The sequence below is a fragment of the Orycteropus afer genome, unplaced genomic scaffold (genome assembly GCF_000298275.1).
Source record: "Orycteropus afer afer isolate SDZICR_OR568_19922 unplaced genomic scaffold, OryAfe1.0 scaffold00026, whole genome shotgun sequence".
NCBI lineage: Eukaryota > Metazoa > Chordata > Mammalia > Tubulidentata > Orycteropodidae > Orycteropus > Orycteropus afer.
This window is the reverse complement of record NW_006921613.1, coordinates 11,194,870-11,220,829: the sequence shown is the minus strand read 5'-3', so window position 1 is coordinate 11,220,829 and position 25,960 is coordinate 11,194,870. Positions and strand designations below refer to the sequence as shown.

At 39.0% G+C, this 25,960-nt stretch overlaps 1 protein-coding gene across 1 annotated transcript in view; it reads left to right on the top strand.

The window, feature by feature from the left end:
• SLC12A1 (solute carrier family 12 member 1) overlaps window positions 1-25,960 on the top strand; it is a 124,277-nt gene that overhangs the window by 9,221 nt on the left and 89,096 nt on the right. The window contains exons 2-8 of the mRNA XM_042783677.1: window positions 6,645-6,779; window positions 6,925-7,000; window positions 14,463-14,558; window positions 18,299-18,438; window positions 19,829-19,939; window positions 22,915-23,026; window positions 24,745-24,872. Coding sequence (XP_042639611.1) covers window positions 6,645-6,779; window positions 6,925-7,000; window positions 14,463-14,558; window positions 18,299-18,438; window positions 19,829-19,939; window positions 22,915-23,026; window positions 24,745-24,872 — 798 coding nt within the window. The remainder of the gene's footprint in view (window positions 1-6,644; window positions 6,780-6,924; window positions 7,001-14,462; window positions 14,559-18,298; window positions 18,439-19,828; window positions 19,940-22,914; window positions 23,027-24,744; window positions 24,873-25,960) is intronic.

The window sequence follows — 25,960 nt, the reverse complement described above, 5'->3', positions numbered from 1 at the left end:
CATCAGTAGGTGCCTTAAGTCATCCTCACTTTCAGCAAGCAAAGTTGTATCGTCTGCATATCTCAGGTTGTTAATGATTCTTGCTCCAATCTATGTGTGAGTAGCATGTGTGAATAATTGGAATTTAAAGAACAAATATATTTGTTTTCTTCAGCTTTGATGATACCTAGGAAGCTATTTTTTATTTTTCTGAAATTTGAAAAACCACATTGCATATTAAGTAAAATCATTTAATCTTTCATATTTATTTTTCAATCTAGAAAAACCCATTAGGAATTTCCCCCTTAAATTGCATATGGTTGAAGCTTCACCAGTTTATCAGTATTGGAGGGGGAAAAGCCTTTCATCAAATGATCTTTCTTTTCCTTTAAAAAAAAAAAAACACTTTATTTTACCTTCTCTGAATAGGTAAAACTCTTGGTAAATAAATAATCATTCCCTAAAGCTACAGAATTTAAAATGTGTTTATGGAAAGTTACAGGTCATCATTTATGGTAATGGAGTATGAACAAATTAATTCAAAGTATGAAGGGAAAAACTGGTTTTAGGCAGCAATCCTAAAACTTTTAGTCTCTGAGACTTTAGTCTCCAGAACACGCACCGCCAGGAGTCTGCTACCACTGGTTATAGCTCCCAGCCATCAGGCCCCTTCCTACCCCAACCTCCAGTCAGGTGTAGTACTTGGAAGATAAGTGGAACTTATAGTTACTGTGTGTGCTCACAAGGAGGCATTTATTAAAGAGTGAAACCAAGTTTTGCTTTGGCATGTTAGAAGAGGAAGCTGGCAAGCAGAAACATGATTTTGCCTTTGAATGGACTGCTTTAAGATAAGATGTTCAGAAAACCATTCGATTTGTCCTCATTGGTAATATCCAACAAAGGTTAAGCAACTTGCTGGAGGACATACCCTGAATTAATTACATGATCAAACTAGATTCCAAGTCTCCAAGCTTATACAGTACAGTGATTTTTCAGCTCTGCATGAGAGTAAGCAATGGAAACAGATCATGTATCTATAAATTTACTATCAGACCTTCATAATCAATGAAAGAAACATGCACTTGAGGGTTTTTTCTCTATGGAGTAAATATATTATATATATATATATATATATATATATATATATATATATATTAACTCTAGCTGTTAGATGGGGAGACTTGAGTGTTCTGCATTAACTCTATGTTTGAAATTGAGAAAATTGATTGCTTTACTAATTTCCATATGGGTTAGTTTCTCTGCCATGCCCTTGTAGAATATTCTTGTACCATTATAGTGTGATGTCCTAATGATAAATTGAAGAACTGTTAACCTGTGACCAAGGAGGGCATTCATCAACAAGAAATATTCATTTAAGGAAATTTTAAATATCTTATTTATCCTTTAGTTTCTTTTGTAAGATGCTTTTTATAGTCATTGGTAATCTCATTAATCTAAATCTAAGAATCATACAATCACTGTCAGAGTTCATCTGGGAGCAAAGGAATTTCCTGACAAAACCCTCAAGTTCAGGTCTAATCAGAAAACATGGATTCTATTCCCAAGATTGCCTTTAAAAGACAGGTGACTAAGGGAATATCTCATGGGATTCTCAATTAATCCAGGAAAAGGAAATTGTATTCTCCCTTAATGAGAAGCTGCAGATGTTCTAGTTATGGGATCTTGATTCACTAGAATACTGATTGATCATTTGGAAAAAAAAAAAAAAAGTTTTTCTCAATTCAAGTCAAGTAAATGAATCTCCTGACTAAATAATCTGTTCCACATTCATGGACATGTTAACAAAGTCCTCAATTACTTACTCTTTGATTATAAATTTCAGTTATGGAATATGAAAGGTACATTTGACACATTCAGCTGCCTCATGTGTATAGAATTCTTTCAGCAAAAAGTAGAATATTTAAGTGAGTCAGAAAGGGATTCAAATGTTTTATCCATCTGAATTGGATGTATTGTATGGGCCTTTGCTATCTAGTAGGGAGCCCTGGTGGCATAGTGGTCAAAGCATTTGGCTGCTAACCAAAAGGTCAACATTTCAAACTCGCCAGCCCACTCTGTGGGAGAAAGATGCCAGTTTGCTTCCATAAAGATTTACAGCCTTGGAAACCCTATGGGGCAGTTCTGTTCTGTCCTATAGTGTTGGTATGAGTCAGAATTGACTCGATGGCAGTGGGTGCGTAACCACTAGCCACATGTAGTGATGGAGCATGTGAAACACGGCTAGCCCAAACTGAGATGTGCTGTCAATGTTGAAGACTTAGTGTGAAAAAAAAGATGGCAAAATATATCAATATCCTTTTATTGATTACATGCTGATATAATAGTTTATATATATATACGATTAATACAAATACATTAAAACTAATTTCACCAATTTCTTTTTACTTTTTAATATAAAGCTACTAGAAAAAAATTTAAATTACACACATGGCTTATATTTGTGACTTGATTATTTCTATCAGAAAGTATTGATATAGATACCAGTTTCTGCCCTGCCCATATATCCTCAATTTCTTTGGGCTTTACTTATCAACATCTCACACTAGAATAATTATGTGAAGTCAGCTTTTAATTATCTGTGAAAATTTAATTATCTCATATTAAGATAAGGAGCCTTGTGGCACAGTGGTTAAAGTACTCAGCTGCTAACCAAAAGTTGGTGGTTGGAACCCACCAGCTACTCCATGGGAGAAAAGATGTGGCAGTCTGTGTCTGCAAATGTTATAGCCTTGGAAACCTATGGGGCAGGTCTACTCTGTCCTATAGGGTCATGATGAGTCAGAATTTAATCTGAGAGCAGTGGATTTGATTTGGTTTTAAGAGTAAGATATTTTTCACATAGTTAAAAACCTAAATTTTAACTATTAACTTCAATCTCCTGTTTCATTCATGTTTTTCCCCCAATGCTGTCAGAAAATATCAAGATGATCTGGTTTGGGATTCATTCCCTTCCTTTCCCCTTTTTTTGTGTGCTTAGACAGAGGAAGGAATGAGAAATGGGGTACCCAAAAGGAAAAACAAACAAGCAAACAAACTCACTGCTATCAAGTTGAATCCGACCCAAAAAGGAAGGAAGAGAAAAGAAACAGGGAGCAAAAATAGACAAGGAATTAGGTATCTACTACTAAATGGCGGTGATCAAATTCCCTGAAAGTCTACTTTGTAGATTCAGCAACCATTTGTGAATGTCCTGCTACATAGTAGACCCTTGGTTGGCACTGAGAAAAAGTAACCTGTGGCACTGCCTTCCTTCAATTAATTTGCCTCACAAATCTTATCTTATTATATTATATTAGTTGTCTGAGACACACTACTATCATGAACAGTCTTATAGGAGAAGAAAGTTGGGGAGGAATCCTTGCATAGAGAAGGAGAAGAACATCCTAGAAGGAGACTACAACAAAGCAAAGTCCGTTGGAGTGAACAGATCACGTAGGGTCAGCTTGCAATGGGTATGGTAACAGTACACCAAAACCTAAAGGGGTGAGAACCATTGCTTATGGCAAGGAGAATGGTAAAAAAACTTCTGAAATCTTAGGGGGAACAAAAAAACAAAACTGTATTATAAATACTGCTTACTAATTTCACATAAGTCCCACTTTAGAAGGGAAAAATACACTTGTCTAAGATTTCTTAGCTAGTAGTGTCAAAAGGTATAATTTTAGGCTTAAACCAATTAAATAAGAAAATTCCAGTCCCTGGGTTTTGAACTCCAACTTATGGATGACTCCTACTTGCCTTATAATGTTAACTAAATTTGCCTTCACTTTGAACCAACCCTTACTTATATGAAACAAATTCTTTATCACAACCATCTTCACCTGCTGCACAAGGAGCTTTTAAATCACCAAAAAGGCTCTAAGCCTTTTCTTTTACTAAAGGCTAAGTAAGAACCATGTGTACCTGTTCTGATTTCACCTACAAATTTCTTTTGAAGATTTAAAGACACAGTTAAGAATGGATCTCATTCATAACCCAAGTACTGCCTGTATTCTATAATAATGGTAAGTAAGTGTTTACAACCTTACCAGAAAACATGGAACTCAGTGGGGTACAGTCCACCCAATAAAGAGCCAGGTAGGTACCAGATAGGTTTAATTAAGTAGGTGCATCTGAAATTATACAAAGTCATATCTAGAAGAGAAATTAGAAAACTGTTCTTTTTAAAAAAAAAAAAATTTATTTTGATTTGGGTGAAAGTATACAGAGCAAATGCATTTTCCATATACTAGTTCATACACATTATGTCTCATGACACTGACTGCAATTTCCCACAATGTAATAGCTCTCTTCCCACTTCCTCCCCATAGTTACCTCTTTCCTGTGTCATTCCCTCCCCAGCTGTCTCCCTGTGCATACACTGCCCTTCTGTTTTCCCATGATTGATATCTCCAAGGAGTGTATCTACCTGACGTAAATGTTGAGCCTATATGCCTGTCATTCAAACCCACCAACCATTCCTCGGAAGGAAGGCTGGGCAATCTACTTCCATAGTGATTTGTTGTTATGTGCCATCGAGTCAAACCAGATAGTGATACCACCTCGGAAACCCAAGGAGGGGTCACTATGAGTCAGGTCCAATTCCATGGCACATAACAACAACAACATTGTTTGAGTTCAATTCCAGACCAGAAGGGCAGTTAGGAGCCATAGTCTCTGGGGTTTCAGACCAGCAAACCTGTTTGTTTTGTTTATGATTTTGAGTTTTGTTTCACATTGTTCTCCCACTCTCTCCATGATCTCCTACACAGATTCCCCTCTGATTGGTTGACAGTGGTAGCCAGGCATCATCTAGTTCTTCTGGTCTCATTGTCATATAGGCTGAGGATCACATGGTCTACCAGTCCCTTGGACTAATTGTTTCCATGTGTCTTTCATTTTCTTCATTCTTCTTTGCTCTGGACAAGGAGAGACCCATCATTGCATCTAGATGGTCACTTACAAGCTTTTAAGATCTCAGTCACTATTCACCAAAGTAGGATCTGGAACAATGTTTTTGTGTAGTATATTATGTCAATGAGTTTGATGTCCCCTGTGACTCTCTGGTCCCAAGCCCACAGGCCCAATTACTTACTCCCTCTGGGTAGTTGGCTGTAGCCAAGAAATCACCACAACCTTGTCCCTTGTCAGCTCTCTATATACCTGGCCATTCTTACAGCACATACAAATATGCTTATAGAAACATCATCTGCCAACCCTCTACATGGTCATGGGCATACTTCCCCCTGCCTAGACAAACCTGGTCTTTCAGCCTGTCTACCCATCTATCCACCCATAGATCAGTGTTTGCCATCACTGACAACGCAGTGCTGCATGTGCAGAAGGGTTCATCTTTGTTGTCTGTACCTCCCATGTACTAGAGAGCTGTTCTTAACTTGAGGGAATTGGAGCTATTTCTTCCCACAACTGAAGTCAGATTATCTTTCTAAGAAGAAAGGATTTTTTAAAAATTAGGTCACAGAAAAAAATTAAATAAAGATGTTAACACTTATTCATACTGCTTACTTTTATATTTCTACTTAGTCTTTCTATTCCTTAGCATGAGATTTCTTACCTTCTGTACAGTACTCCTGGGTACTGTAAATGGATAAGCACTAGGCTACTTAGTAAAAGGCTGGTGGTTTGAAGCCACTGAGAGGCACTACCAAAGAAAGACCTGGTGATCTGCTTACAAAAGGTTACAGCTGTGAAAACCCTATGTAATGCAGGTTTACTCTGAAACACGTGGGGTTAGCGTGAGTCAGAATTGATTCCACAGCAATTAGTGGTGGTGGTGGTGTATAATACTAGCATATTAAACAATCGTCAGGCAAAGGTATATCAAATCGAAAAGAAATTAGCCCTAATCTAAGAATAGCATTCTTCCAATCATGCAATGTCCTTAAACTTTTTAAGAATACTTGAATAAAACTTTTTCTTAGAAAACACCTCTGTGCATTCATTCTTCATCGAATCCTCTTAAAGATCTGAGGCAAGTAGAGAAGTTTTGTGATTGTTATTTTAGAGGAATAAGTAGAGGCACAGAGAGGTCAATGTAGAGGCCAGAATCTTTGCATTAGTGAGGAAGGTTAACTTCTGATCCTTCTAACATGCCTTCTAAAAGACCCTTACTCATTCTTGCTAGGCTTTCTTCCCTTCCTTGCATCTCTTTGTCTTTCTCTTGTACTTTTTGTGTTCTAAATCTATCTAAATCTGACTGCTTTCAACACTTTCCCTTGTGGAAGAGCTTCCCAGGTCTCTTCCACCACCCTTTGCACTCTTAAACTAAAATACTAGTTGCCATGTCGGGACCGACTCCACGGCACATAACAACAACAACAATGGAATTGACTCAGACTCAAGATGATCTCATGTGTATCATCTGTGCTCCCTAGAGTTTTCAGTGGCTAATTTGGCAGAAGTACATCACCAAGCTTCTTTTCCAAGGAGCCTTTGGGTATATTTTGAACCTCCAACCTTTTGATTAGTATCAAGTGCATTAGCAGTGTGAACCCCCCGGGATTCCCCTTGCAGTCTTAAAATCATTCACAAAGACCAAAATTATTCTTCTAAATTTCTGAAAATTGTGTTGACTTGCCTTTGAAAGTTTTGTGGAATCACTTGTTTGGACTAAATACTGTATTTTTGTATCTATAAAAATGCAGAACGTGGCAGTGGCTCCAGGTTCAGCAGACAGGGTTGCTAATGGCGAAGGGATGCCTGGAGATGAACAAAGTGAAAACAAGGAAGAAGATGATAAAGATGGTGCTGTGAAATTTGGATGGGTGAAAGGTGTGCTGGTGAGAAAGCTCTTGTGTTTACAAATAAATACTATCCAATAAATGCTCGAGGAGGGGCCAAGTGTTAAGGCCTGCACATCACAGAGTTACAATGACTGCTGGGGTTGCCTTATTATCACTCGGCTTTCAATATTTTAATCTACAGGTAAGATGCATGCTGAATATCTGGGGTGTCATGCTCTTCATTCGCCTCTCTTGGATTGTTGGAGAAGCTGGAATTGGTGAGCACTTTTTCCCTCCTAAATAATTTTCAATGTAAATTATAAGCTCAGTCAGCATCATTAATGCTGAATGTGAGATGAGAGTTGCAGAGATGATTTATACCTAGGCTCCTTCTATTTATCAGAGGGGAAAGGTGAAAAATTCTGCAAGACTGGAATTTTCCAGCTTGCCAACCAGGTGAATGCTCACATAATTATTTCTATCTTTGGATAGAGTTTGAGTGTACAAGCATATGAAAACACATTCATTTTTAGATAATGATATTCTTTTTTTCTTCATATTTTGGGACATATTGACATTTGTTCCTCATTTATCACAGAATATCCCCTTCATGATTATTGCCCAAACTTACTAAACCAAAATAACTTGTAGAAAAACTGGTGAAAATGTGACCTGACTAATAAAAATGCTGAATTATTGAAAATTTCCAAATAATTTTGTTACTTTCAGGTACCAGCAGTAAGAAAATGAAGGTTAATAAAGCATTGCCAGATATAAGCTTAAAATGATAGATTAAATAACTAATGCTAATTTTTCTAAGTGGAAAATAGACGATGCTGAAATTATTTTGAGTGCTTATTTAATATTTTTAAATATTATGCCCTATTTAAAGTATGATTTCTCCTAGCAGATCTGTGTGTGTGTGTGGGGGGGGAGTACGCTGGTCACTCACTTTTTTTTAGAGTGTATTAGTAAACTTTATATGAAATGTATTTTAATTTGATCATAATTTCTTGTTTTATGTGATAAGGATTAATGTTTTACTTTATATGTGAGCATGGGTAATACATTTTAGATTCAAAATTATTAGTATTGAAAAATAGACGTTCAGATATGCCTTCAGACACTACTCCAGAATATATCTCAATTCACATTTAAAAGGTGCCTGGGCTCCTCAAAACACATTCAGAGCCATCAGAAGACTTAATTCAAAAAAAAAGGGGGGGGCTAAATTGTAAATTGAAAAGGTGGAACCAGTTTCCATAGTTTTTCCATGTTTCATGTTTGGCAACTGCTGGGTTCTGACAAAGGGCTTCTTGCTGGTTTTATGATGCATATCAAATGAATGCTTACAGCCGCAGGGTCCAAGATAAGTATATGCTGTTCCATGGAAAATCTGCATCTTAATATTGCCAAGTTTTTGCTCTAGGGTTTCATGCAAAATTAGGTTTTTAAGGGCAGTTTAGTAACTTATTGAGATCATCAAGAAACATTACTTTGTTTGGAGGTGTGAGAATAGCCAAGGGCAAGAGTAATTCCTTTCAATGCAACTTATTTAACATCCATATGTTTGGACAATCATCTGAACTTTAATCAGATCTTACATTACTCTTCATAGTCAACCCAATTTCATGTTTATGGTAAAATTATAAAATATGAAGAATCCCATATTCTGATAACCTATTTATCACACTCTTAGGTGTTGTTGTTGTTGTTGTTATATGCTATCAAGTCAGACCTGACTCATAGTGACCCCTCCTTGGGTTTCTGAGGTGGTATCTCTACAGAATTAGATTGCCCAACCTTCCTTCCGAGGGGTGGCTGGTGGGTTTGAAGCGCCAGCTTTCTGGTCAGCAGTCAAATGCCTTAATAACAGCTTTTTCTTTGAATAGTCAACCATACTTTAGAAGGGACTACTGGTCTACTTGGGAGCTCTGGTAGCATAGTGCCTAAGGCACTTGACTGCTAACCAGAAGGCTGGCAGTTCAAACCCACCAGCCACCCCTCAGAAGGAAGGTTGGGCAATCCTACTTCCATAGTGATACTGCCTCAGAAACCCAAGGAGGGGTCGCTATGAGTTGGGGCTGACTCGATGGCAAATAACAACAACAACAACAACAACTGGTCTACTCTGGTGGGTGTCTAGTGGTTTTTTTTTTTAATAGAGGCTTTTTTTTTTTTTTTTTTTAAATCTTCATACTAGATGTTTGGAGAGTAACAGAAACTTATTATCACCCCTTCACCAGTTTCACTGGCCTTTGCTGTGAACCTAAAAGTAAAGGTTGAATGAGTCACCATCTGAGTCCCATTGGGGTTCGCTTTGTTGGGAAAGGAAAGAAACAAATGAAAGTATTTTCATTTTGTTTTGGGCATAGTTTGGGGAAGAAACCTAGATATACTTTCAAGCCCAGTTCCTAGGAATAAAGCCAGAAGAAAGATGGGGCCAGGAGTAAGAGTAGCTACAGGCCTTGGGTAGCCAGTCTGGGACTATGAGTTTTGGCTGCCTTATTACAAAAAAAAAAAAAGGAGCTCCCAGGGAGCAGTGTTTAAAGCATTCAGCTGCTAACTAAAATGTTGGCAGTTCGAACCCACCAGCTACTCTGCAGATCAGGCACTTTGCTTCCGTAGGTTTACAGCCTTGGAAACAGCCCTATGGGTCAGTTCTCCATTCTATGGGGTCCCTACCAGTTGGAATTAATTTGATGGCAGTGGGTTGTTGATTTTTTTGTTTTGTTTTGTTCCCAAAACAAATAGAATGATCTGATGTTTCTGTCTAGTTGTTCTTTTGTGTCTTGGAGACCTTGGGCTGGGGCAAAATGATTTCTAATGAACTTAACCTTCAGGAAGGGAAGAAGGGTGTGAAAAGCAGGGGAAGTAGTATGATCTAAAGCAAGTCAGCTAGGTTCCATGAGTTTCACATTCTTACATAAAAATTGTTGTTGTTACGTGCCGTAGAGTCAGATCTGATTCATAGTGACCCCTCCTTGGGTGGCCAAGGCAGTATCACTCACTACGGAAGTAGATTGCCCAACCTTCCTTCCGAGGAGTGGCTGGTGGGTTTGAACTGCCAGCCTTCTGGTTAGCAGACAAGTGCCTTAGGCACTACACTACCAGAGCTCCCACATAAAAATTAGGGAGTTGGATTCATTCTATCCCAGTCAATTCTTTGAAGATAAAGCTGAAGGATTTTGCTGAGCAGGCAGGTACAAGTTGAGATAGGCTGAGGGTAGTTTAGTAGTCTTCAGACTATGTTGTCCATAAGAATTACCTGGGAAATTAGGGTAGAAAACTGCAGATTCCTGGAATCAATTTTTTTCTTTTTGGAATCTATTTTTAAAGATCTGAACTCAGTAGGACTTGACATATGAAATAACACCCAGGTACTTCCTGAAGCAGGTGGGTCAAGAACCACACTTAGAGTAAACAATGAACTGAATGTTCTCTAAGTTGTCTCTTAACCCTAGAATTCTGTTTGATTGTGTGAGAGAAGCAAATCCCTTGCTGTTTAAAAATATAAAACTGTTCCAGCATTTCAAATGGTTTACAGAAAAACATGATGAAAAAGGATAAATTACAAATTGTTGGGAAAAGAGGCAAAGGGGAAATTAGAGTAAGAAAATAATAGAGTAGGTTTATTGTCATGAGATGCAAACTATATGGTTCTGTACAGCTGCTAGGAGTGAGCTAAACATTCAACACTAAAGTTCCTCAAAACAAAGCCAAGAGCAAAATAATGTGCAAATGATAAAAGGAAATCACTTTTAGTGGCACAAAAGCCTGATGCCACAGAGTGATATAGAGGCAATGATCATGACAGGATCCCTTTTTAAGATACAGAGTTTAGTGCAAACTTGTCTTACAGCACTTAACTTTTAAGAGTCTACACTCAAAACAAAACAAACCCATTTCCATTGAGTTGATTCCAACTTATGGTGATTCCAAGGCTATCAATTTTTATGGAAACAGACTGCCTCATCTTTCTCCTACAGTGTGGCTGGTAGTTCAAACTGCTGACCTTTTAGTTATAAGCTGAATGCTTTAACCAATGCACCACCAAACCTCCTTTTTTAGAGTCTGTTGTTATGTGCTGTCAAGTCAGACCCGACTCATAGTGACCCCTCTTTGGGTTTCCGAGGCAGTATCACTACAGAAGTAGATTGCCCCATCTTCCTTCCAAAGAGTGGCTGGGGGGTTTAACCTCCAGCCTTCAGTAGTCAAGTGCCTTAAGCACTACACTACCAAAGCTCCCATTTTAGACTCAAGAGAGGTTAAAGCAATGTGATTCAAATTTACAGTTGTGCCCCACAGTTAGCCTCTTCCCCAGGGTACTCCTGCTAGTGTTGGGGTATAGCTGGGAGCATCAAAAGAGCCACCCTTCAGTATCTCAATCTTATTTCTGTCCTTACCCTCCCTCTACTTTCCCTTCTCTCAGGATGTAGCTAGAGAGATCATGGCCTGTCTTGGCAGGCCACGCTTGTAATTAATAATCCTGGGCATGAGAGAGCTGCCAAGAACAATTATTGAACATCTGCTTCATGTAGGGTTTGGTTGGTGCAAATGGTTAAATGCTCAACTACTAGGCAGAGGTGCCTCAGGAGACAGGCCAGGCAGTCTACTTTCAAAAGGTCACGGCCGTAAAAACCCTATGGAGTAGTTTCTATTCCACACACACAATGTTGTCACGAGTCTGAACAGACTTGACAGCAACTAACAGCAACATCGTGTAGAGTGGCATACCAAACAGCCTCAGGCCAGAGCATTCTGGGACAGAGCCAGTGTAAGATCAGTGGCTGTGATTCAAACAACCCTCTCCTTGAATGCTGGGTCAGTCTCTGTTGAAGAGGGTATCCTCCTGGCTGCATATCTCTTAAAGCTGAAAGCAGCCTTGCCTTCCTCTGAATTTTGGCCTTTACCATTTTCTCCCTTATATGAAAGTCCCTGGCTGGAGCAAAAGGAGCCCTGGTGGCTCAGTTGTTAAGCACTCATTTGCTACCCTAAGGTTGATGGTTCAAAACTATCATCTATTCTGCAGGAGAAGAATGTGGCAATCTGCTTCCGTATGGGGTAGTTCTACTCTGTCCTATGGGGTTGCTATGAGTTAGAATCAGGTAGATGGCAACGGGTTCAGAAGCTGGCACAAATGGTTGTGCTCAACTGCTAAACTAAAGGTTGGCAGTTTGAATCTATTGAGTGCTTACAACAGAAGAAAGGCCTGATGACCTGCTTCTGTTAAGACTGGGAAAAAGAAAACAAAAAAACCCACCAAAGTCACTGCCGTCAAGTCAACTGTGACTCGTAGTGACACCCATTTGGTTCCAAGGTGGTAAATCTTTACAAAAGTAGATTACCCCATCATCCTTCTGCAGACTGGCTGGTGGGTTTGAACCGTCAACCCTCTGGTTAGCAATCAAATGCCTTGGGCACTGCACCATCATAAGAGTACAGCCATGAAAATCCTGTGGAACAGTTCTAAGTTCTACTCTGCAACACAGGGTGTTATCTTGGGTTGAAATTGACTTAAAGGCAACTAACAGTGGTTTCTCATTATAAGTATTGACCTTCTGAACCATAAAATCCTTGAGGGCAGCTGTTTCATTTCATCTGTTCCTTACATTTCTCATATTACCTCACACAAAGATTGATACAAGAAAACCTGTGAGAAGCAGAACTGACAAGACCACTACTTTGCTTTTTTAGGTCTTGCAAGGTTTTCACCTCTGATAGGGTGCAGTCTTACCACTTTTCTGTTCCTTGTTTCAGTGGGAAATGTTTGCCGTTTTCCTCTCAGACGGGTTTCCACCTTACACAGATTCCAGCTTTTGCAAGTTTTTCTCTATATACCAAACAACCAAACCAAACCCACTGCCACTGAGTGGATTCTGACTCAGAGTGACTCCCATTGGGTTTCTGAGGCAATAAATCTTTACAGAAGTAGATCGCCCTATTTACCTTCTGTGGAGTGGCTGGTGGGTTTGAACCACCAACCTTCTGGTTAGCAGTCAAACACCTTAGACACTGCATCACCAGAGCTCCTTTTAACCCTATATAGTAGGCTTTTAATAAATAGTAGCTATTTTGAGAAGTAGCCCTGGTGGTGCAGTGCTTAGGTGCCCACCTGTTAGTCAAAATGTATGCAGTTTGAACCCACCAGTCACTCTGTGGGAGAAAGATAAGACAATCTGCTTCCATAAAAATTACAGCCTTGGAAACCCTATGGGGCAGCTCTACTGTGTCCTGTAGAGTCACTGTGAGTTGGAATCTACTCAATGACAATGTTTTTTTTTTTTTAGTATTTTGAAACTTGTAGAATGATCAAAAAGCACTATTGCTGATTGTTTACTGTAGTCCATGCAAACTTGTTAGAGGTCACACAGCCAATAAATTCAATTTGATTCTTTCCACTTTACCCATCTGCTAGACGAACAATTTGCTATAACGTATACAATTTTCACCCCTACACAATCAAATGTGCGTAAAAGAATAGTTACCTGGAAGAATGAACATTTAATGTATAGTTATATTAATAGCTTAGAATTGTATAGAACAATTATTATGTTTTAGGTGTCTGGAACTTCATAAAAAACGGGGTCCACATTAAATTTTGACCAGCTGTAGTTATTCTGTTGTGTGCAACATAGCAGTGTGTATCTTAGCTGCTTCTGTTATCAGACTAAACGCAGTTCCCTGCCTGGTGCGCAGTCAGACCAAAATACTTTACACACCGAGATTGAGAGGAGAGAAAATTATTGCAAAGCAGCAGTGCAAGGAGTTAGGGGTAGTTAGTACCCAGATCTTAACTCAAACACAGTTTTTGTAGGTTTCAGGAGAGGGGATTGTGCATATTCACAAAAGGTTGAGGAATTTGGGGCGTGAACTTGAAATGGGTGAGGGATGAGTCACTAGTTTCTTGTTATCAGCTGATAGGGGCTTGGTAGCATAGTGCCTAAGGCACTTGACTGCTAACCAGTAGGCTGGCGGTTCAAACCCATTCAAACCCACCAGCCACTCCTCGGAAGGAAGGTTGGGCAATCCTACTTCCGGAAGGTTGGGTTGGGCAATCCTACTTCCGGAAGGTTGGGCAATCCTACTTCCGTAGTGATACTGCCTCGGAAACCCAAGGAGGGGTCGCTATGAGTCAGGGCCTGACTCAATGGCACATAACAACAACAACAGGGGCTTGGGCAGAGGGGAGAGGGTCCGCAATTAACTTTTATTCCCTTATGTCCTTGGGCCAGAGTTCTTTTACAAGCTGTTTCTAAAACATTTCTATTGTCTGACCAGAGTTAATTTACAAGTTATTTCTAAAATACTTTTAGCAAGTCTATCATCTGCAGGAAGGAATGTTTTCCATTCAGTTCTTTAAGGAACTGAATACTCATCTACCGGGTGGGAAAATAGTTGTTGGTAATCCAGTTTACTTATTCCCCTGAGGGGTCTTATCTAATTATCTGTGTTAACCAGGGTGGGGGAAATAGTTGGGGGTAATCCAGTCTACCTATCTATTCCCATCCAGGTGCCCGGGTGGGGGAAATAGCACTCAGTTTCACTTCAGTTTCTTGAACCCTGCTGCTGCTACAGGCAGAAAACTTAAAAATTGAGCATTTGCTTTTTCATGATTTTAACTTGTTAAACTGAAATGTGATCCTTTGGTGATTACCCTAGACTTACTGGCTTTTATGTAAACTACCTAATGGATTGTTCCACTGTTTAATTGCCTTTATTTTTCCTCTCTCAACTGAGGTCTTGGTGTGATTATCATCGGCTTAGCCGTGACAGTGACTGGTATCACTGGTTTATCCACCTCCGCTATTGCCACAAATGGATATGTCAGAGGAGGTAATTAAACTTGTGACCCGAAATTATTCGTAAGGTAAAGGCAACACAAGCTCAAATAATTCACCACTGACCTTTCTGGAGTGTTTTCAAAGGTAATCCAAGTTGGTTCCTTTTATTTTTTTTCTTTCTAGGCAAGAGAGATGCAAGAAAAATGAGGAAGGATGTAACCTTTGTCAGACCCTTAACTTTCTCATTCAGGTTCTTCTGGAGCAAGAGAGAAGGTCAAATGTCATGTTTTCTCTCTTCACAGCGAGAGTAGTTGCTTTCCCAGGACACCAGCATAAGTCAACTTCTCCTTTCCAGGGCTGCATTTTAGATTGTGTTTACATTGTGAAACCGTCCTTCATCATTATGAGTTCTCCGATTTGATCTTTATGCCAGGAGTTACCAGTTTCTCCTTAGCACAAAGGAACACCGTTGGAACCCAAGGCTTGGATATGAAAACTAAAATTAAAGTCAGTGTAGTTTGCAGCAATAGAGATACAAGAAAGAGAAGTAAAATATAACATTTTCTATCTTTCATTACTAACAGGTCTTGGAGTTCTCATAATTCTTCTTTCCACCATGGTAACTTCTATTACTGGGTTGTCAACTTCTGCAATAGCAACTAATGGGTTTGTTCGTGGAGGTAAAATCTCTAAGATATATAATGCCCTCATCATTTGCTACGGGTAGGCAAAAACTTTTTATATACTACTTTTTGATGGGAACAAGGAAGTAGCCTGATGTTCTTGAAGCCTGGCTAACTTTGGACGAGCTGGATGCAGAAGGAAGCATCAGGTACTGTGAGTATAGTCAGGTCACTCAAGTCAGCTCTAGCTCTTTTCTTACGAACTTCCCTGGTGCATTTCAGGTCATGGTTTCCAGATGCTGAAATTCCTTGGGTTAATGTCTTATTTTTCAGGCTACTCTGTACAACTCTTGTTGGTGTTTCTTGGAAATGATTCCAGGATATCACTTCACTTTTAAAGTTTAGTGCATTTCAGGTGCTTCCTAGACCTTCATAGAATGGAGACTTTTTAGAACATTACAGGTTTTTCATGAGGAGGCTGATCCTTCCATGACGAGATTTGGACTGACATCTTTTCAAGTACTGGTGACTTTACTCAGCACTGGAGCCAAAGGCTTTTCTTGGGGGATTTTGCAGGTCTCGGTGTCATCATCATTGGCCTGAGTGTGGTAGTGACTACGCTAACAGGTATTTCTATGTCTGCTATTTGCACAAATGGAGTAGTAAGAGGAGGTAAGCCAATTAATTTCCTTATGACTGAAAGTTTTTGGTTATGTAGTAATGTCTAGAATTGATTTAATATTGGAAGTGAAATTTGAATCAGCTAATTAGTTCCCAAAGTCTCAAAAGTAAAGGGAAAAAGAAAGCAAAGAAAACTGAAAATTTAAATAATAGGGCAAATTTCTTCTCAACTAAAATTAAGAGATTCCCAGAACAGACTTCTTTGACCTATTTCCTGTCTAAACAGTGGGGAGTAACTAGGTATCTATGAGGAAGGCATAGAGTATTTCAGTAAAATATATGTTTTCTACGTGCCTTGCATCAGGCCCCACTGGCTCCCTCCTAGTTCCCCTCAGCATGTCTTCTCCAGTGCCCTAGTCTATACCACAGACAATTCCCACTCAGTAAACCTCTCTCATGCCCTTCTCCAGAGAATTCACCTCAAAGATGGTGTTCTCAGTGGCCAAGAAGAGTGGATGATTGTTAAAAATAAATAAATAAATAAAAGCAAAGAGTTACTTTCAACTCATCCAGGAAGAAGCAAATCTAGGCAGAATATCAAGTGTGTGAAGGTTATCATTGTACTTCTAACTTCCTTTCTTCCTCTCTCATTTCTCCTTTGGGCCACTGCTGTGTACCTTATCCAAGTCTCCCTATGTGGAGCCTTTTTACACACCATCCTACACACCCTACATCTCTTCCCCCAACTCCTGCCCTGTCTCATTTTAACTAACCTTAGATCACTGGCTAGCTAATCTAATTAATGTAGTGAGTATAAAAGAAAAGATGGGATTTTCCCTCTCCAGATTATTTGTTACACTTTTAGAGAGGACTTTGACCCCTAAGCCTAAAGGAGTTTATGCTAGTAGAAGAAATTCAACCTCAGTAAAAGATAGTTTGGAAGCTCTGGTGGCTTAGTGCCTGAGGCGTTTGACTGCTAACCAGAGGCTGGCAGTTCAAACCCACTAGCCACTCCTCGGAAGGAAGATTGGGCAACCTACTTCTGTAGTGATACTGCCTCAGAAACCCAAGGAGGCGTCACTATGAGTCAGATCTGACTTGTTGGCAGTGAGTTTGGTTTAAAAGATAGTTTTGGCTTTTGTTTGTTTCATATCATTCCCTTGCCAACTCTGTGTACCTCTAAGACTAGCTCAGTATGTTGTTGTTGTTGTTATGTGCCATCGAGTCAGACCCGACTCATAGCGACCCCTCCTTGGGTTTCCGAGGCAGTATCGCTACGGAAGTAGATTGCCCCATCTTCCTTCCGAGGAGTGGCTGAGCTCAGTATAGGAGCTCAGTATAGGAGGTTCATTAATTTATTCTGGTCTGTGATAATCAAGGAGCCCTGGTGGTGCAATAGTTAAGTGCTCGGCTGCTAATCCAAAAGTTAGTGATTCATAGTGGAGGGTCGACGAAAGAGGGGGAGGCCTTCAACGAGATGGATTGATACAGTGGCTGCGATGATGGGCTCGAGTATAGCAGGGATTGTGGGGCTGGTGCGGGATCGGGCAGTGTTTCGTTCTGCTGTGCATGGGGTCGCTATGAGTCGGAAACGACTCGACGGCACTTAACAACAACAACAACCCCATGAGAGAAAAGACCTGTTGATCTGCTCCTATAAAGATTAAAGCCTACAAAACCCTATGGGGCCATTGTATTCTGTCACATGACATCGTCGCTATAAATCGAAATCAGCCCTACTGCTTCTAACAACTGTGATAATCAGGTCTCTCGATGTCTAGTTGATTTTGGTTTGTCTTCAGTAATCTGCTTTAGATACTTTCTAGTTCAGTCTGGTTCTGTTTCTCATGTGCACAGGGGTACACAGCCATAGACAAGACTACTCTTTCAACGTCCAAAGGAGAAGCAAGCATTCCAAGTCCTCCCTGCCTGTCTCCCCACTTGTTACCTCCCTACACATATGAGTATTTGACAATAATCATGCCTTCTTTGGCTAAAATACAGGAAACCACACCTCACTTATAGCATGGGTAAAGACATAATACTGTACAAATACATTATTTTATATAGAAAACATACACTACGAACTTACATATATTTACCAGAAAGGAAGAAACGATGTTAGAACAATGATAAACTTCATCCATTTGATTTTCTGCCTAGGCCTGCCTGTTCTTGAAAATTTTTCATATAAATTTTTTCTTTTGTTGCATTATTGATTTGAACTCTCAGATTATTACTTTGAAAAGACAAAAGATTGTTTTGTAAAGTTTAGTTGTGCTCTCATTTTTAGCATTTGTATACATTAAGTTTTTAGTCTTGAATTTTATTAAGTCAGAATACTCCTGTTGTAGATAATGTACAGAACACAGGAGAGACTAGGTTATTCATTAAGATAACACCAGATCCCTAAAATTATTAGGAAGTTGTAATATTTTTATTAGAATTATTAATATTTCAAATGTTCTAAGAATCAGTATCATTTGATTACCAAAACTAATTCTCTTAGCAGTTCCTTATTATAAAACATGTTCATTTCTTTTTTCAGGTGGGGCCTACTATCTTATTTCCCGAAGCTTAGGGCCTGAGTTCGGTGGGTCTATAGGCTTGATCTTTGCTTTTGCCAATGCAGTGGCAGTTGCTATGTATGTGGTGGGATTTGCTGAGACAGTGGTAGATCTTCTTAAGGTAATTAAAAGTTTTTCTTTTCTTCAGCCAAACAATATAATTCAGTTCAGTTTGCTTTTTCAGGGCACTAGGTAATATCATTATGGCAAGATGAGAGGAAATGGATTTCAACTGCTAAATATAGACTAATAAGAGTGGAAGGAACTTGGGGCTTGGCATCAAAAGATTTGAATTTGAGTCTGGTTCATACATTTATCAGCTGAGAGACTTTGGACCAGCCCATTTACCTATCAGAACCCTGTTTTCTGAGTCTATAATATTGGGATAATAATATTTTTTTTTCTCTCTCTCTTAATAGGAATGTAGTTGTTGTTGTTATGTGCTCTTGAGTCGGACCCGACTCATAGTGACCCCTCCTTGCGTTTCTGAGGTGGTTTCACTACAGAAGTAGATTGCCCAACCTTCCTTCAGAGGAGTGGCTGGTGGGTTTGAACCGCCAGCTTTCTGGTTAGCAGTCAAGTGCCTTAGGCACTATGCTACCAGAGCTCCCAGGAATGTAGTACATATCAAATGAAATATGTATATGAACTGTTTTAAAAATTCAAAACATTAGATAAATATTGGGATTATTTATTACCAGCAGTAATGATTACAGATTTCTAAAGAGGCAGTGAGTTCAAACATCCGAATAAATCACTACAGAAGACTAGGTGTTTCCTAGTTTAGATGCCCAGTTTAGAATGGTATATGCACAAGTAGGTTAATTGACTGGTATATGAATTAACTTATAGTTCTCCTATGATGGTAATGATAGCATTTGCTCAATTCAGTTAGTAAAATACCTTTATGTGGAAATTAGATTAATAAATGGTGTATTATATCGTATATAAGGTATATTATTTTTAAGATATGCATTATCTGGTTTTTGTGGCTTGTTCTTTAATTGAATAGCACTTGTTTTCCAATATTCACATTGGAAATCACTTATTTTTATTCCTCTAGATTTTCCCCTGACACACAAATATAACCAATCATTCTTCTGAAACAAAACACAGTATGTGTGTATGCATACTTTTACTTAGTGTACCAATAGCTTCAATAGCTATGACTAAAATGAACCACTAAAATTTCCAACTTCTAACCTTGGTTGTTAAAAGCTGATTATCATAGGAAAAAATAGTGCTAGAATTCTTATCTTCTCAAATTTATGATCACTTCATTTTTCCATTATCCTATATGGCTCTAGGCATCAGTGCACAGTATATCTTCTTCTTATTAAATGCTACGATAAGACATACATGCAAAAAACTGTGTCTTAAGTGTATGTGAACTGCTGTATGGAAAGTGAATTTGCTCTGTAACTTTCACCCAAATCACAATTTAAAAAAAACAAAACAAAACCTGTGTCTTTAAGCATTTTAGTGATTTTTTTTTTTTTTTTATCCCCCAGGAGAGTGATTCAATGATGGTGGATCCAACCAATGATATCCGGATAATAGGCTCCATTACAGTGGTGATTCTTTTAGGAATTTCAGTAGCAGGAATGGAATGGGAAGCAAAGGTGAATTTCTCAAAATGATATTATCAACAACTGCTGGTCAGGTTCTGAACAAATTACAGTGGAGAGAAATAGAAGGAACCCCATATTCAAAAAGAATTACTGTTATTACTTGCTATGCTAAGAGGAGCATAGTAGTGCTAGGTGGATCACCAAGCCCTCAAACCATGAACCCCCAGCAGTCTTGCTCCATAGCACATGTGTCATATGGCTCTGCCTATGCTTTGTCCTTCCTTGTATAATCATTGTAGTGACACAGCCACTGAGGTTGCTGCCATCTTCACATAAAGACCACTTATACTCATACCAATGGTGTATGCTGTAAGCCTGTCTCTCTATCAAATCCCTGATATCCCCTTTCAAACTGACTTTTCACACCGGCTGTGGGTGCTGAAGCCAAAAGAAATGGCAAGTGTGTTGGGAGAGTATAACAGATGCAGAAACTATTTATCATTCTCTCCAAGAAACCCAGTACTTTAGGAGTAAATATGAGGACATGTAGGTCCTGGAACCACAGAATATCTAGGTTTAACTAGTTATAATAAAACACACAGCAAAGTTTTGCATGATGAGGAGCATGTCTTTTGCCTTCCTTGTAACTTTGTACAGTGACTGATGTAGTTGAGACTTTCCCTATGCACCTGGAGACACAGTAACCAGATCTCAAGTAGTCACCAGAAACCAAAAGATAGCCAATATCGCCTCTCTATAAAAGGCCATAGGAGTTCTGGTAGCACAGTGCCTAAGGCATTTGACAGCTAACCAGAAGGCTGACAGTTCAAACCTGCCAGCCACTCCATAGAAGGAAGATGAGGCAATCTATTTCCATAAAAATTTACAGCCTTGGAAACCCAATGGGTTATTGAATCAGAATCAACTCAGTGGCAGTGGGTTCAGTTTTTGGTTTTTGTATAAAGCCATAGGAAACATTCCTACCTGACATTTATTTGTGTATTATGTTGTTGTTGTTGTTATGTGCCATCAAGTCAGACCCAACTTATAACGACCCCTCCTTGGGTTTCTGAGGCAATATCACTATGGAAGTAGATTGCCCAACCTTCCTTCCGAGGAGTGGCTGGTGGGTTTGAACTGCCAGCCTTCTGGTTAGCAGTCAAGTGCTTTAGGCACGATGCTACCAGAGCTCCTTTGTATATTATGCACTCATACATTATCAAAAGCAAAACCAAACCAAACTCACTGCTGTGGAGTCAGATCCGACATAGTGACCCTTCCTTGGGTTTCCGAGGTGGTATCACTGTGAAAGTAGATTGCCCAACCTTCCTTCTGAGGAAGTGGCTGGCGGGTTACAGAGTTTCATTAAATGTCTACTGTGTGTTGGGCATTCTGCTTGCGGTTGTTGTCGTTAGGTCCTGTCAAGTTGTCTCTGACTCATAGTGACCCTATGTACAGCAGAACAAAACACTGCCTAGTCCTGTGCCAGCTCCACGATCCTTGCTACACCTGAGCTATATTGTAGCCACTGTGTCAGTCCACCTTGTTGAGGGCCTTCCCCTTTTTTTGTTGACTCTTTCCTTTACCAAGCATGACATCCTTCTCCAGGGAATGGTCCCTTCTTACAACATGACCAAAGCAGGTGAGAAGAAGTCTGGCCATTCTTGCTTCCAAGGCTCATTCCAGCTGCACTTCCTCCAGGACAGATTTGTTAGTTCTTTTAGCAGACCATGGTACTTTCAGCATTCTTCACCAACACCACAGCTCACAAGTATTGACTCTTCTTTTGTCTCACATGCATATGAGGCGATTGAAAATACCATGGCTTGTGTCAGGCGCACCTTAGTCTTCAAGGAGATATCTTCGCTCTTCAGCATTTGAAAGAGGTCTTTTGCAGCCAATTTGCCCAGTGCTATATGTTGTCTGATATCTTGACTTCTGCTTCCATTGGTGTTGATTATAAAACCAAGCAACATGAAGTCCTTGACAACCTCAATCTTTTCTACATTTATCATGATGCTGCTTACTGGTCCAGTTGTGAGGATTTTTGTTTTCTTTATATTGAGGTGTAATCCATACTGCAGACTGTAACCTTCAATCTTCATCAGTAAGTGCTTCAAGTTATCTGCACTTTCAGCAAGCAAAGTTGTGTCGTCAGTACATCACAGGTTTTTAACAATTTGATGCCACATTCTTTTTCATATAGTCCAGCTTTTAGATTATTTGCTCAGCATACAGGTTGAATAAGTATGGTGAAATGATACAACCCTGACACTCTCTTCTTGATTTTAAACCATACAATGTCCTCTTTTCTGTTCGAATGACAGCCCCCTGGTCTGTGTACAGGTTCCTCATGAGTACGATTGAATGTTCTGGTATTCCCATTCTGCTAGGCACTAGGTATTCAGTTGTGTTCAAAACAGACAGATCCCTGCCCTTGGTCTAATGGGAAGATGAGTAATAAATAGGTCAATAAACAAATATAGAATGGTAAGTTGTGATAAGTATTATAAAAGAAATAAATAATGCACTAACATAAAAAAATAATGGGGGGACAGGATCTTGCTTAGATTACTCTCTGAGAGAAGAAATATAGTGTAGTGACAGTAGAATATGGTATTTACAATTCCAACTGTGTAGTCAGGCTTCTTGGCTTCGACTCTGGTTTACATCTGTGTGAATTAGAGTAAGCTGAAACTCTCTGTCCCTTAGTTTTCTTATCTTTAAAATGGGGATAATAATATTATTTTGTAGAGTTGCTGTTGGTATTTACTTAAAATGTTCTTAAAATGTCACCTTCAAATGGCTAAGCACATGCTCCCATTAAAAATGCAGTATCTGCACCCACGTAGAATAAGGCTTATTAAGATGCCACTCTGTAGAGGTGTTAGTGTTACCCACTCTGTATACCAGAAACTTAGCTGGAATAATGATAAGTTTTCTCAAGAAGACATGTATAATTTTTATAATTAGATAATAAGTGATTAAATACGTATAATTGATATCTTTTTACTTTGCCATTCCAGGCTCAAGTGATTCTTCTGGTCATTCTTCTCATTGCTATTGCAAATTTCTTCATTGGAACCGTCATTCCATCCAACAATGAGAAGAAGTCCAGGGGCTTCTTTAATTACCAAGGTAATTGTGACAAATTGGTTACTTTTCAATGAATGTTTCTATTGCCCCTCAGCACCATCCCCATCACCTCTACCCTAAAGTAGTCCAGGAAAGAGCCTGGGCTTGGCTGGATTCAGGCTGAGACCCTGCTGCTTACTAGCTGGATCTGGTGTGTTTGGATCTCAGAATTTTCCTGCTAAAGTGTGGGTGATAATAATACTCTTCTGAAGGGTTTTGTGTATTAAGTGAGATAATGGTTATGAAAGAATTTTGTAAGCTTTAAAGTGCTAGACAAATTGTTGTTGCTGTCAAATAGTAGAAATAGCACACACAGAGAAATGGACCACAGCTTGAACAATTTGTTCAACTATTGCAGAGCACAAATGTCAGGCATAGTCACTTTTTTCTTCCTACTAGCCTTTTTGTATCTTTATTTCCTATAGAATTGCCTATTTAAGCATCACTGTCAAGTTTTCAAACAAAAAAGACTGCGGAAGTTACTTAATGCAGCATATTGTTTTAACTTCAATGAGTGTGAAATTGACATCTCTCTCTTCTATTTTACCCTTCCTGTTCAATCTTTCCCATCCTTCCTCTCTAGCTTTCTCAATAATCCACTTGCTGAGTTTATTTTTAATAATTCCCTTCATGATTTACTCATTTGTCAGTATTTGTTTACTTTTTATATCATATCCCTTTTTTTCTCTATTCTTTTTCTTTTTGAAGATTGTCTTCTGTTTGCTTTGCATATTAACATAATTTTCTAATTTTCTCCTCCTTTCAACATTTGCTGTAATTTTTTCTGGTATTTTAAACCTTCCTTATTTTGCACATCAGATTCTTTGGTTCACATTTTTCCTCCTTTCCTTTTCTCTTCTGTTTCTTCTACATTGTTTGCTTTCATCTAAGGTACATGGTGGCAATTATCAGTTCACATACTAACCTGCGGAATAGCGTTATTTTATGACCAAAGCTCCTCACTATATTTCCCCAATCAAAAACAAAACCAAACTCACTACCATTGAGTTGGTACCAACTCATAGCGACCCCTCCCTGGGTTTCCAAGGTGGTATCTCTACAGAAATAGATTCCCCAATCTTTCTTCTGAGGAGTGGCTGGTGTGTTTGAACCACCAGCCTTCTGGTTATCAGTCAAATGCTTTAGGTACTACACCACCAGAGCGCCTCAATATTTCTCCATACATGAGAATTTTATGTAAGGATCTAAACTTCAATCTCTGGTTGTGAGATTTAGGGAAAGACTAGTAACATTTTGAGTATTTCTCACTACAAGTTTCTCCTACAATTAAAAAAAAAAAAATAAAAAAGCAATGTGTATTTATGCATGTGAAAATGTAGTTGTGAGGGAGAGTATGAGGGGAGGGGGACTGTGTGTGGTATATTTATGAGCATGCCAGCATGGTCATAAAAGAATTCTCTATTTCTTCTTTTGTCGTTCCACCTTCTAGATTCAGAGAAGTCAGGCAACCTGGGTCTCTGTTGGCACAAAAAATTATTGTTTTTCTCAGAGCTATGTTGTAGAGGTCTAAGATGTGGTGATATGTATTTTGGCTGTTGGCAGATATTTATACAACGTTCATCAGAAGTACACCAACATTTTCAAATTCATTCCATTAAGATATAGGGACACACTTGCACTTAGGGCTATAGAAGCTGATGTTTACTTTATCTACTGTGAAGAAAATCTATGTGATAATTTTCTCATTATTTGTGTTGCAGCATCAATATTTGCAGAAAACTTTGGACCAAGCTTTACAAAGGGAGAAGGCTTCTTCTCTGTCTTTGCCATTTTTTTCCCAGCAGCTACTGGGATTCTTGCTGGTGCCAACATCTCAGGAGATTTGGAGGTATGTTATTTCCTCTGCTTTGTCATCTTGGTGGTGGAGTTGATGAGCAATACAAGTTGTTATAAAGATTGACAATGATCATGGTTCTCTACTGACATCAAAATTACACCCACTCCTCACTTATCAACATAATTATGTTACAAAGACCAGGTCATTATGTGAAAATTGGCATTATGTGAAAATGGAGGATGACCACATCAGGTCACAAAATGCAGAATGACTACATCATTACATAATTGCCAAATGACATCATTTTGGAACTGCCAAACCAATGAAAATCATGGTCCAGCAAAGCTGATGCATAACCTTAACCATCACAGCCGGTGTTAACTTTCACCTAGCACCTCGGCATTTGTTACCGCCAGACATACATCGTTAATATGAAAAATAGTCAGATAGCAGATTGTTTTTACTGTTGTCATAAATGTGAAATATTGGATAATGAAATAGTCAATAAGGGAAGAGTAGGTGTATAAGATTTTTGCAAGAATTTCTGGTTATTTGGAAGTTCTCACTTTTAATGGCAAGTTTCGATTCTTATTCCAGAGAGTTCTTCCAGAAGTCTAATTCAGTGATATCAGAAAAGCAAAGTGCATTACCAGTGCATCATATGTCCAGCATAATGAATATAGTTCAGTGAAAAAAATTCCAGTGTTGTTCTTTTAAACATGTAATTAAAGAGAGCATGGAACATTTAGGAAAAAAAAAAAAAAACCGACCCAAAATGTATCTTCATTACTGAAAAACTATGTCATTAAATTCATAGATAGATTCACTCATTTAATAGCTATTTATAAGTACTCCACTTATATTAACAACTTTCACTGCTGTCGAGTCGTATCTGACCCATAGAGACCCCTCCTTGGGTTTCTGAGGTGGTATCTCTATGGAAGTAGATTGCCCAACTGTGATAGTTGAAGATGTGTCAACTTGGCTGGACTCCAGTTGTGAGTGGTGGTTCCCATGATGGATCACATGACTGAGTTCTGAGGGGCCAGTCTGCCCAAGGGGAGTTTCCCCAGGGGTGTGGCCTACCTGCAGTGCTATCCCAAGGACAAGCTGGAAGAACGGCATTCCGGACTATATAC